This window comes from Ictalurus furcatus, chromosome 25 (assembly GCF_023375685.1).
Source record: "Ictalurus furcatus strain D&B chromosome 25, Billie_1.0, whole genome shotgun sequence".
Classification (NCBI taxonomy): domain Eukaryota; kingdom Metazoa; phylum Chordata; class Actinopteri; order Siluriformes; family Ictaluridae; genus Ictalurus; species Ictalurus furcatus.
In genome coordinates this window covers 7,698,120-7,712,041 of record NC_071279.1, presented here as the reverse complement: position 1 = coordinate 7,712,041, position 13,922 = coordinate 7,698,120, and the positions used below count along the sequence as shown (strand labels likewise).

Here is a 13,922-nt window from a genome sequence, read left to right as displayed (position 1 = left end):
TACCGATTCTTTATGTATTTTCCAGTACAGAGCTTTGTCCTTCCTTCCGGCTCATCTAATTCTCTCTCTCTTTGTGACTGTGCAGCCCAAAAAAACATCCAAAAGGCGGGAGCCCATTCGGGCCAGCACCGCAGGAGAGGCAATAGAGAAGATGTTGGAACAGAAGAAGATTTCGAGCAAAATCAATTACGATGTACTGCGAGATCTGAACAGCAAAGGTAGCAGCAGCCCAGCACATAAGACTGAGGAAGTGTCTGGTATTGTCCCTGGACGTAAGAAGCTCACCCGCCGCAAGAAACAACCCAATAAGAGCAATCTGGGTCTGGCCAAGCCTGCGAGCCTCATGGGGAAAAGGTGAGAATTAACAAAGAGAGTTTCCTTTCAGCAGAGCAAGCTGTTTAGTGACTGCTGTTTTATGGAATAATGGGTTCATTTGCACTGAAGGCGCTTTCCTTCATTCTGTAGTAATGCCGCTTTTACTGCGAGTGTTGAAATACTTCTTTTGTACCTCTGACAAAAGACTAGATTGAAAGGATCTCGCTGTCCTTGATAGAGTACTTTTCCCCTTGTCCGTCTCTATAAATTTGTCTTGCTTTGGCTGACCTTCAGAATCGTTTCCACCAGGAGAGACCTCGTCATCAATTTTGTGCCAGTCTTTTCTGTTTGCTGTCACCTGGAACCCTGCGGTGCTTTCTCTGAACTTGCCCCGTCTCCAATTAATAGTCCTCTAGGGCTCCGAATGTCTGTGTAAGAAAAGTAATGAATCTGTGCTTCACTTAAGGTTCTCATTGTGTGACTTTTCCTCCTTGGTTTGTTTCACAAATAACATTTACTCATTTCATTTTTCTCAAGAAGAATCAGACATATGAACTGCAGTGGAGGTCTTGTATTCCAGACTTAGCAAAAGCAATTAAATGATCGTTTCATTCTACACTTTATGCTCGCATACAATAAACAATATGTAGAACAAAGGCGGTAGACTCCTTTATGCACGCCCTTCAAATATTCTTAAGCGGTAAAATGATAAAACATGGCCTTTTTCTTTTTTGTCAGGGGCTTAAGCTGTAAAGTAAAACAGTTTTGCTATTAAAAACAGATGTAATGCAAAATCACTTTAGCTCCCTGCTAGGGCTTATTAAAAGGTATTAAATTATGTCACGGATGGCACGTGGAACAAATTTGACAATAAACTCTAATTTAGTTACAGCTTTGGTTGAGAGAAAACGTTTCGTTTCCCTCCTGCTGGAGCATGGGAAAACATTTAATGAACTGTTGTGGGAGGACAATTCGGCCTTAGCGCCTTAATTTCTTATACCAGTCAAACTTCTCCGTGGCCTGTTGACAAAAATGAACAAATATTTTCTTCCCTTTTGCCTGTGCAAGAATTAAGTGTTGAAAGACCTAAAAACTATCTGCCACTCACTCTCACTGAAGGATCTCATTTGCATCAGCTTCATGTTAATGCATTACATTTCTTAACCTCTGCATATTTACCCAGCAGACTAAGAGCAGAGAGACCAAATCTGTTTTTGTATATACAAGCCTGCTCCTTACACGGTTCCTTAAACTGAATGACACACTGTTTCAACTCCACCATCCCACCCCCCACCCCTGCAAAAACAAGCCTACTGCATGATCTCCATACTAACGGAGATGGAAAAGCACTTCTCCTGGAAGAGTATGACATAAAGAGTATGCCATACAGTACCTTTCTTTTGCTCTCTTTTTTTGTCTTTCATAACTCCCTGGATGCACTACTGCATGTTTTTAAATGTTCTTTATGAGGCTTTAGTTCTCACAGAGTTCAGGTTTTGAAGTGCAAATCTGAACTTGTTGAGGCAGGAGGACCTGCTTATAAATCCTCTATGCACATAACTCAAAGAGAGTGACAACACATCCAGACTTGTCTCCTCCCAGTGTGCTATGTGATGCTTGTCTGATCTTCATGTTATAGCACCTCCTCCTGCTTTGAAATCACAGCCGGTGTTTTGCCGTGTAACACAGCTGAGAATTTTGACAATAGAACTGTGTTATATCTGTGTGGCTTTCTTGCATAATGACAACATGGCTTGAGATTTGGATATATTAGAGTAAGGTGAGAAAATATGGGTAAGAGTTGATGTGTGTGTGTGTGTGTGTGTGTGTGTGTTTCAACAGGGGGCGTTAAGTAAGCTTTGCATCACATTCTCATGGCATTGATGTTGTTAGACATAGCTCCAAATGACCCAAGTACAGAGTTAGCCTGATGCATTTCACAGACTGTTACAAGGCTATTTACTCCCAGTGGAAATGCAACATTTACCACAGCTAATGTCATTGTTTCCAGTCAACTCTAGCTTTGCATCCAGCATTGCTCATCCTGCATTATGGGTTTGGCTACTCATCCCCCACAACAGCAGATTCAGCACAGAGCTTTCAGCCATTGAACGCAGACATCATTTCCAAGCAACCAATAGTGGAGCATGCCACATGGTTAATATTGGTGGAGCCCCATGTCACCAAATCCCTGAAGCAACCCCCTCCTAGTAACCAGAGCGGAAAGGGTACTGGGTTTTCTTATAGTAATAAGACTATAAGACACATTGAGACTGTGACAGATTATGTCTCTGAAGGTTTTGCCCTCCCCTCGACAAAGCCTCTGCAGCCATGCTCGCCAACATGAAAGGGATGATACACAAGAAAATTCCTCTTGGAAGGGGCGGGAGAAGTCCAGATTAGCATGGATTACAAAGAAGAAGAGGCACAAATAGAGCATAAAAGGAAGCTTGGGATTGTGTCCAACAGTTTAACTAGCTAAACTTCACTTTGTGGCCACTGGCCAGGCCTTATTCTGTGGGTCATTTCACACCTCACCTATGACCCAAAATGCTTCAGACCAGATTTCACCACGTAGAGTTTCCTATTGTTTAGGGATGTGATTTATCAGTGGGCTGTGGTCTTCTAGTCTGGAGGATGCATGGTAGTAGGAGTCAGGGAGCCACTTCCTGCTGATGGGAACGACATTCTTATAACAGCTGGATATTGCCATTTTTATACACAGTTTTCTCAGGGGAACATAAACATGTAGATTGCAAATTGTTTTCTATGGTGACTGATGACCCCATTGCCAACAAGCTTATCAAGTAATGAAAGCAACGTATATATAAGCAACTTCACAAGCCCCTAAATGAATTAGCAGTGACTAAGTGAATTACATTGAAACAATAAATTCCGGCTAATGAGGACCATAAAGATTTATTTCAGTAACGCTAACTGGGATCCCCAAGCTTTCATTTATAATCATCTTTTTTTTTTTTGCTTCCACTTATGTGATTCAATTTCAAGCACGTATTCCTCCTCTGCACAGCAGAAATTAAATGGCTCGGTTCAACAGCAGGTTAGGCGCATGGTGAACAGTTAGCACTGTAGCACCGACAGGCCGTCTTGTAAACCCTTTGAGCTTTCTCGCCTTGCTTTTCCATCTGCTCTTTAGGTGCTGAGGGAGGTTGAGTCAGTCACATTTCACATTGCTCAAGCTGTCTCAGCAGGAGCCCTCTCCCACTCGCTTCTCCACTAAGCCAGACTAGACCTTGTCTGTTAATGGAGGCTTATGTCTCCTGGTGGCATCAAGAATGTGTACGCTCGCTGACATGTGCGGAGGTGGCAAGAAAGATCCTCTGAACTCTCCCACTCTTTGGGTTCCGTTGTCGTTCTGACCGGATGCAACAAAGTGCATCATGATGACAGCGAGAGCTGTTACCAAGCTGCACAGCCACACACGAAGAGAAAATTGGTACTTCCTTTACAGCCACCCTGCACCATGTCAGATTCTTTGTGTGATCAGTTTAGGGCATATTTACTCCCCCACACTGTTTTGTTCACTAGAAGGCAGGGGGGTTCAAACAACCTCCACAGTACATGCTTGTGAATATACAGTCTGTGTGTCAGTGAGTGATTGAGGAGCGGTGGTTCTCAGTCTTTTTTGGCAGGGGAAGCCATTTTCAGGGTCCAGATTTCTAACGATCCAACTTTTACCATGCTTCAAAGAGGAAAAGATAGTACATGGGTTCATTTTTTACACATTGAACAATGCCTCTATGAATCACTGTGTAAGATTAGGCGGTCTACACTCACAACGCCTGCTTAGAAGGTTTGGTTTGTGTCACACTGCAGCTTATCGAAGTCTGGGTAATGAAAGTGTGCATCTTGGCTGTAATATACAACCTAGATTGGTACTTTGATTTGATTCAAGTGCAAATCGTGCCAACGGTTAACATTGTCAGTTTAGTCAAGTGTAAAGCACTACACCAGATGCAGTCTGCACGCTTGAAGTGCACATGATGTGGTGCGTTCATTCATCTCACGCCAACAGAGTGGCGCAAACAGAGCTCAAGCAAAAATAATACACTTTGGTCAGCACATGTCAAATTTACATGTCAAATATCACTTTGATTCATCTGGGAACATGTCGGATGCTGTGCCAGCCGAAAATGGACGGAAATTGGATAAATAGATTAGGTTAATGAAATGTGCCCTGTGATGGCAGTGGTGCCAGGGTATATCCCCACCTTGTGCCCAGTGTTCCTGGGCTAGGCTCCGGATTTCCTACGTTCATAACCAGGATGCAGAAGTTACCGAAGATGAATGAAATAACGAAATGTTGGTAAGATTTAGAATTTAGAGTCGTAGTTATTATTTTTAAATATTCCATAAGTATATATCTTGCTCTAAACCATGTCTTACTTCATAATGTCCATGCCTGTATGGTGAGGTTGGCACCATAGGGTCACAGTCTGCCCATTTCACACAGAAGGCATCCTTTAAGAAAATTGAGTTTGCAGAGGTATGAACCAAGCACAGTCATAACAGTGGAGGACAACCCCCTGTACTTCCTTCCTGCTGAACCACTGGAGAGGAAGATAGCAGGAGGATAATCACTTCTTCCCTCTCTGCCCTGGATCCCGCCCGCCAAGCATCCCCCTTCAGCCTCCAGGCCCTGGGGGGGGTTTCCTCAGTGGTCTGCAGGACGTGTGATAAGCTGTCTTTACACCAGGAGGTGTGGAACTCACCCAACTCTTAATGTATGCGTCCTTCCAGTATCTTTTTTCATCTCACAGGAACTGAGGGTGCGAGCTGAATGTTTAATGACTTCATGCTATGTAAGCGAGCTTTCTTTGGTCCGCTTAGGTGCTTTAAGCTCCCATCTCCTTCTCTATGTGTGTGTGGTGTGAGTGTGATCAGTGATCTATGTCTGAAGACTGTCCCATCCAGTCCTACTATTTCCACAGTGCAAAGTACAGTACCTTTTGACTTACTCATGATTGACCTTTATTATGTTTTAGTCAAGCCAGACGACTCTTGCTGTGGGAAAGATATGATGGCTGCGTTCGCTTGCTATATCGCATATATCACATGGGTGTGTCCTGAGCAGGGGCTCATGGGAATTCCATTATATCCTGCTCTGCTTATCTGAAAGAGCCTTCCTGTAGCATGCAAAACATGGCGTTACTGGTCTCTGCTGGGTTCTCCTGAAATGCTCAGTCAGATATGTTTGATGTGTTATTATTATTATTCTGCATTCACACCAGCAGCGACGTGACAATACGGCCAGAAAGCATTCATTGTAATAAGATTTGGAGAGCTATAGCCACAGGAGGCCAAGCGTTTATCACGATGCGAAGTTGAAGCACAGACATTTACCTCCATGCATGTGAGAAGTGGAGTGATGTGACCAGTGATGGGAGTGAGAAAGGATGATATGACACCCCACCAACTCCAACCTTCAAAACCTATTTTCTGAACTTCTGCATATTTTAGTACCGTATATTTGTTCCTACTTTCGGCTGATGGTATTCTCGAAGCTGCTAGAGGGTTTGAAGTGCTAGATATGCTGTTGATATTCGGTGTTGTCTTTTGGTATGTTGAACACTTCAAGCCTGTTCAGTAAACAGCAGAAATTGTGAAGAACTTTGTTTTCAGCTCAACACTGGTAGTGATGCACTGCATGAAAACAATATATGAGTATACACACATATTCACCCATTAGTACAATTCTAATATATGTTAGCATGAATACATTAGAATTGTAATCTAAGATTACAATGAGCGAGATATCCCATTTGTGCAGGGAGACGTCTGAATTGTGGTCAAACTAGGTGTTTAGCATACATTTTGTTCTAGCTATGGTGTTTATGGGGCTTTATGGCACTAGCTTGTTGAATAGCAGGGAAACCATAGCAACCAGCAGCTAACAAAAGATAGAAACACATACTACGGATCAAGCTAGAGCAATAGCACATGTGATTTAATATATTCTTATCAGTTGGGGTTCCAGCCTAGTCATTTATTTGATTGAAGCCTCATGTTTCAGAATGGTCCGCTACTATCGCTTAAACACTGTCCCCCTTAAGGAAATAAGATCTGCTATTTTAGGTTCTCCTTCAGTCTGCATTTAGTATTTTGTATTCTGTATTCATGCAGTCTCAACTGACATGCAATATTGGATCAACAGAATTATTACTTCCCCTTGTCAGGGTTCATTGACATGCCTTATTGACTGGCTGGCAAAATGGGCCCTGCAGGAGTACAGAGCTCATCCACAAAAACCGTTGCAGCTGTGTCAAGCTTTCTCAGCTCACAGCGAGAGCCACTTAAAAGTGTTTGTCTACCTACAAAGCCCACAAGTTCAGAAGAGTTTGATCTTGAATCTTCCCTCTACAACGACCATGAACTTCTATATTACTATAGAGTTGGCTGAGTGACTGAAATATTAATGTCTGCTTTGGGGCTAATGTGACACAAGACTGGCAAAGAGGATGTAGAAGGAAGATGTTATTTCATTTATACTGAACTTCAATTAAACTTTCTTTGCTGCATGGAGAAAATATGGAGGCGCCTACTCATTTGTAAGTCTATATTCTGTAAGATGGTTGTATACAGAGCTAATAAATGATTGCTTAGTGTGTTTAGTTCTTTGTCATTTTGCTTTCTCTCGCTGTGTCTCACTGTATCTGGCGCCGTATGGAACATTATTGATGATATGGCAACATGGGGATTGATTGTTAAGTGGATAAATATATCTTGCGTGATTTCCATTCCATTAACCAGCTCATTTGCCATCTGTCTTGGGGTGGGAGCAGGCAGGCAGCCTGGCATCAGGTTGGTCCACCCCCACCTCCTCCCCCCTCCCCTCACCAGGGCGGCCCAGCAAGCAAGCAAGCATTCAGCACTGTCTGTGGCTAACCCGATGCAACACAGACTAAGTCATGGACCCGACACATAAGATATTCTCTTTGTGAATAGTATAGGCTCTCAATCTGGTCACTGTAATTTGTCATTGGTGAAGTTGTTTTTATTTTTACTCACATTTTATGTTTTATCGGTTGCATGTGATGTCTTATGCTGCATAATGTTTTTAGTGTGGGGCTTTCCTGGCATTACATTGGATAACATGTGAGTGTTTAGCGGACCCATGTGGAATTCTCACCGACTTTGTTGAGCAAAGATAATCCATTAGATCTTCGTGGTCTTTTATGTGAAAAGTGGATTGAACCCTCTCCCTATAGTAGAGACCGTCTTTGAACTGAAATCGATGTCGACCTGCTAATTATCTAATGAATATAATACTTTATAAAAGTGCAGTGCGAGACTTAGAAGTTGAATTAAACAAGGTTTTCCTTTAGCGTGACCTTTGCATGCTTCACAAGAACATTCTGACAAACTCTGATTTGCCAAGGTGTCCTTCACACTCCACTGTCATTCACACCTAGCTCAAATGTTGTTAATGCATCCACACTGACAAAAAAAAAAAAAATACACATAGCAGACCGCCGCATGGGAGCTGGCAAAGGGTGCTATATGGGATGTCACTCCTAGTTGGCTCTGTTTTGTGTGAGCTGCCAGCCCACAGGGATTGTGGGAGCTCACGTGCGGATGTGCTCAGCCCTAGCCAAACCCTGCCGGCACAAGACAATAAAAAACCACAACAATAGAAAGCGTGTACGGTGAAGGGTCAGAGTTCAGTAGTCACATTTAGAGCCTCACCTCAAGATGCCATCTAAACACAACTCTTTTATTTCTCAAGAATTATGATGGCTTTGTGCTCCCCGAACAAACATATTGCTTCTGTGGCCTCGCTCCATTAAGCACATAAAAGAACATTTGCTGGATACTGGGTGGTTGCTGTGGTTTTTTTTTGTTTGTTTGTTTGTTTTACTGAGCTCACCAGCCATGTCTATTCCTCAATTTAATTCTTAAAATAATTCTGGCTATTTTACATCATGTTATCAAGTCTCTGTCCTTGGAAATGGTAGGTCCTTTGTGACTTGCGGCGCCTCCACAGAGGCGCTAGTGGCTTTGCCGTATAAGGTAATCACCGCTTGAGGCAGGTCATAATTGGCAATGAGAATACCTTTAGTTAACTCCAACGCTTTACTTTTATATAGAGCGTAGCATTATAACGATCCTGCTATTATCAGCAGACATACATCGGCCAAATCCCTGTTTGTCAATCCCAGTGCTCGCAGGCCAACTCCTGACGGCTCATATGGAAGACCCCTACTTGACAGGATGATAGGTTTAAGGTATAAACTAGAGGTTTAAGGTACATTCACTGGTGTTGCGTGTTTTATACATTTTCTTAAGAGGAATGTAATTCTAAAGGAACACCACTAAGGTATATAACGAGACCTTAAGGACCACTATTGTATCCGTTGAACTGATTTTCACTTCAGATAATTTTCCTTTTGAAACAAAAGGCCTTTTTTTTTTTATGACAGTGCGCTTCTTTAAAAGCGACGTTCTGGTCGAATGAAAGATTAACACACTACATAGATGTCATTGTATATGAAGTTATTCTCGGTAACCACAGATGTGTTTGGAGAATTTAATTTTAAAATGAGGTAAATTACAGTAATCAGAGTTTGAGTGCATTGGCAGATGCTCTCACTGATTTTCAAGCTTTTTCAGATCCCATTATGAATCTGTGGATTGTTGTCGATTCTTCCTTCATTGCCTTGCTCTATGGAATGGAAGGTCACTAGAAAAATGATTAAAAGCAATCTCTTAGCCTTTCCACTCCTTTGTAATGCCCAGTGCATTTGAGTGATACTCCCATTTACTTCTTCATGGGCTATCTCACAAGCCCAGTGCTAAGAGACTGTATACACTTCTGACTCCCTCTGAGCAGAAGCAGTCGATAGCTATTCTCCACATTCTGCCCAGAGGCCAACTGCCTGCTGTCGCTCGCTCACGCTGGTAATTGTGTTAGTCGCAGCCCGCTATAGGGTCCAGATCCTCAGTCTGAGAGTTTTGCGGTATTGTGTTGGGTAACCTTAAAGCCACCGTTACTGTAGGGATCAGTGCCAGAGTTCCACACACCAGTAGCACTTCACAGAGTAGCCTTGGCCAAAGCAGGCCAGACTTAGCTTGCCTTGTATCTGGCAGATGGCTGGTGCGAGCTGCCTCGCTTAATGAATCACAAGGAAATGGAAGGCCCTCTGCTCGGCAAGCAGCAAGCCCTCAGTCTACATCTCGTCATCCTCCTCCTCTCCTTAAGCTGATTAATTACTGGCACTTTCGTTTATCAGCCAGGAAAGCACTCTCGCAAGTCTTCTGGGAGAGCTCAGCAGGGAGGCCCAGTCACCGCCCAGGCTTACGCTGTTGTTGGGACGTGAGTAAATGAAGAGAGATGGATATGGCATGTGGCCATTTTTTATTTTGACACTCCAAATCAGGAAAATTGTTGGTATACTGCTAATGTTTGGGCTTTGTGTTATCCCGTTACATAGGATGCTGGCTATAACAAATCCTGCATACAATGCTTTTAATGGGCTAGCATATCTCCTGTGGTTTTTCTATAATTACGCCATTCGCTATGAGTCTGCAGGTGACTGACTCATAAATGACTGCATTGTGTACTGTGTTGTTCATTTGCCAGACAAATATTGTCCTGAAATTTCTCAATCCATACAGGATTTCGCAGTTTATTTTGTGCTTTTTTTGTGGCAAACTACTCGAATCCATTCACCCATTCACACACACACTCACACACTCACACACACACCAATGGTAGCAGAGTTGCCATGCAAGGCGCTAACGTGCCATCGGGAGCAACTTGGGGTTCAGCGTCTTTCCCAAGGACACTTCGGCATGTGGAGTCACGTGGACCAGGAATCGAACCGCTAACCCTATGGTTAGTGGACAACCCGCTCTACCACCTGAGCCACAGCCGCCCGTGTACAGTACTTTTAACTGTACTCATGTTAGACGCACGTGAATTAAAGAGGGTTTTGGCTGAACGCGCGTTGTGATGACATCACATGACGCATCTTGGCAGAGGAATCTTCGCAAAATCTGTGGTAATGTTGAAAAATTGCAAGCTCCACCGAATATTCTGGAGTTTCCTTGAGTTTGCGTTCATTTCTGCACTCGCAAAATCCTGGACGGACTGATTTATTTCTTCACCAGGAGGTGGTGGAGGCATGTTTTGGTTGTCTGTCCATCCGTCCGTCCATCTATCCGCGAGCTCAAGAACGAGTGCTTGAGTGTTTGTATGATGTATATGAAATTGCCATTGTAACCAGCAGATGGTTACTGGTAACCAAACTGGTTAGCGTTTGGAATTGACCCAAACAGGGTCGAAGACACGGCAAGGTCAGATGACTGAAATATATCTTTTTTTCTCAATAGCTTCCTTCCTGTTTGAAGTATATTTTTAGGATATTTCATGAATACAAATTAGTAACCTGAAGGACGAGACTTGATGGCGGCAGAGGCATCCCTTTCCCCTTCATTGTTGATTTTAGGCTTATCCTCCGTCTCTTGCTACAAGCTAATGTTTTTAATCAGTTGTATTAAAATGTATCAGTGTGTCATCGGATAACTAGTAACCAACATGCCATCCTTTTCCCAGTAATGCATCAGGCATCATTCTGCTTGCATCATAATTTTTCAGAAACTGGTACGAGGTCAAAGTGCGGCTGATTGCCCCATCGCAGGAGTTCAGTTCTCACTTCCATTCACATTTGACCCCTTCGTAGTTAATGACTGTTTCATTTCCATTGGTTTTGTTTCATGTGTGAAAGGGACATGTGTGTAGATGACGGTGGTGTGTATTCCTTAATTATGCGTGACATTTAAACATATATTAAATTGGTCCAGGGGCACTTTACACTTCTCTTTCATTTAAATGTAAATTTTCTGAAGTTCACAGTACGATTCTTTCCACCACTGCTGCTTTAAATTCGATTTTCAGACTTGCACTACCGACTACTATTGTTTTGCTCTACAAATCTAGTCTACTTCTATTTAGGCTTCATGTATTTGGACTGTTCCAAATGAGACGTAAATTGTACGTTCTCTTCTGGAGCCTCTCAAGATCTCTCCGCTCTGCACACACACAGGAGCAGCACAGGCACACATCAAGGTCATTTTCTCCAGATTGTTCCGTCATTTCCTGCTTCTCTTCTCCCTCAGGGCTAATTAACTTTTCAAAACAGTCTCTTTAATATTAACCTTAAATAGAGCAGGATGTTTGATGTCGAAATCCGATTCCTGGCAGATGTAAGCTAAGTATTTCATCAGTGCTGGGGGTGTCTTTTCACCCAGTGGTGCAGCTCTTGGGCTTAACAAAGTGCCAGGCTTGAATAATCTGCAGTGCAGGAGGAGGCGAGGGATGAGACGGAATGCTTAACTTAGTTTTGAAGAGGAGTGCACTCCCGGTGATGAGAAACTGAATCCACCGTGGCTCTGGTTATTTCATGCATTCAGTCCGAAGTGGGACGGAATCTGGAAGTTTCTACCGGGGTTATCTGTTTCCGTGGGATGTTTCGCAGTTATTATCTCTTTGCAAAACGTGTGTGCAGCTGTGTGATTGTGATTTGAAATATGTACTTCTACCTGTGACAGAGTGGATGGAACAGGTGGAGCAGAGTGGTTTTAAACTGAAACAAATTTAACCCTGTAGATGTGAATCTCACTCTGTAAGAATGTGTTAACGATACGTTTTTATCTTTGCACTTTTTCAGGCTCCGCCCCCTTATATCGTCAAATCCCAAGAAGAAAAGAGCAGCGACACAGGTGAGGAACTATTCAGACTGCTAGTACGGACATGAGGTTTAATCAGTTTCACTATACAATACAAAGCAAATACTAAATTGTCAATTCGTTTATAAGGACATGTCCTATATTCTGTTATAGAGGTAGTTTATTTTTATTTTAGCAGCTAATCACGGAATTAAAATGATAACCAACACCCATAGCCCCAGAGTCCTGTGCAGCATCGCTCTCAGTAATCATGTGGCACTTTATTTGGAATTCATATTTATTCCGAAGCCAGGATCTACTGTCGTGGTTTGATTGATTGATTGATTGATTGAACGATTTGCTGTTTTGACACTTTTAGTGCATCTGAGCACAGTCAGATTAGGATCTGCTTAACCTGTATTTAAGTCTGACGCTGTGCTGTGAGAGAGATAGAATGAGAGGGAGAAATGGGGGAGAGGTTTGTGCAGGCATAGAGAAAGAGCACACACACACACACACACACACACACACACACACACACATACACAGAATGCTGGCGGGGGTCAACTGGGCCGTCGCTAGGCAACCTCCTGGTCCTGTCCTGGTTGCTGTGGAGTGGCTGCTCTGATTGGCGGAAGAGAGACAGCAAAATGAATTGGTGTTACATAACTGCATGTGTTCCTGTGAGGGAATTGGAAAGGAGTCACCATCAACAAACAATCATGAGCATTTATCTGACTGCTCTTTCCTTCACAAGGAAAGGTCTAGGGGGAAAATGTAAATGCAGTGTGACTCACTATGAGAAGCTCTCAAAGATATTTATTACAGTGTTTCTTGAAGTTGTCATGTCAACTTTGTCACAGCGATATGCCTGTACACAATGGGAGAAAATGTCAGCAGGGCCATGCTGCAACATATAAGAGTACATGTAGTGCAGAGTTTACACTTTCACATTTGTTTCATTTTAGTGTCTAAATTATTTACCTAGATTATTTGCCATGCACATTCTTTTCATGTTCGATTTAACGAGTCCCAGAGATTCCATAGCTGCCAAGCTTCTCTGTTTGATTGATCCAAGTTAGGGTTAACTCAGTCGGGGTCGGACCCGTTGCAGAGCGACATGCTCTCTTTGAGGTCAGCGGAGGGGCCGCTTCTGAAGCAGAACCCTGCTGTCGCTACCAATCCTATAGAGAGACTGCCTAGAGACAACCCTCATATCATATATGCCAGCTATAATTAGCTTATACTTCACCACTCATCTTTACTGTTCTACAACATTATTCATTAATTAGGTCTCTCGCATCCCCAGGCAGTGATTCCTCTCTCACAAATACTTTTTTTTTTTCTTTCTATAACTTTCTCTCTGTTTTTTTTTTTTCCCCTACCCTGTCTCTGTGTTTTTCTCTACTGTCCCTTATGGATATTGAAGTAGTCAATAATGAATACATATATACCACATAATTGGCAGCGATCCAGTTTCCCCTCATTCGTTTCTTTTCTACACAATTGCTGACTTGCTTGCCATCATTGATTTTAGTGAATGTTTTCTCAGAGCGCCGAATAAAATTGGCCTCAGCCCATCATTGATTAATGCAAGGTTTGTTGAAGGTCAATACAAGCATGTCAAAAAATCAACATACTGTAAGTTATTCTCTTTCCTGTAATTTTTAGATTGTACCCAATGCTGTGATGCTGCCTCCAGTGACCCCTGAGACTCCCCCTGCCCCTACTTCTCCTCTAGTCATAGAGAGTGGCCCGGTGACGTATGAGGAGCCCACTGAGGAAGAGGAGGACGAAGAGGTGGAAGAGCCCTGTGTCAGTGCTATGAAGCTTATGGGAGGGAACGGTAAGTATAAGCAACAAAGGGTTCAGCAGTGATGAAGTTACAGTTAATGATCAAAATGGCTGTTAGTTCAATT

General features: G+C 42.9%; 1 protein-coding gene across 2 annotated transcripts in view; it reads left to right on the top strand.

The window, feature by feature from the left end:
- The window catches only part of brf1b (BRF1 RNA polymerase III transcription initiation factor subunit b), a 68,966-nt gene that overhangs the window by 52,527 nt on the left and 2,517 nt on the right, over positions 1 to 13,922 (top strand). For both annotated transcript variants that reach the window (XM_053613873.1, XM_053613874.1), the window contains exons 16-18: positions 86 to 354; positions 12,006 to 12,057; positions 13,675 to 13,849. In XM_053613873.1, coding sequence (XP_053469848.1) covers positions 86 to 354; positions 12,006 to 12,057; positions 13,675 to 13,849 — 496 coding nt within the window. The remainder of the gene's footprint in view (positions 1 to 85; positions 355 to 12,005; positions 12,058 to 13,674; positions 13,850 to 13,922) is intronic.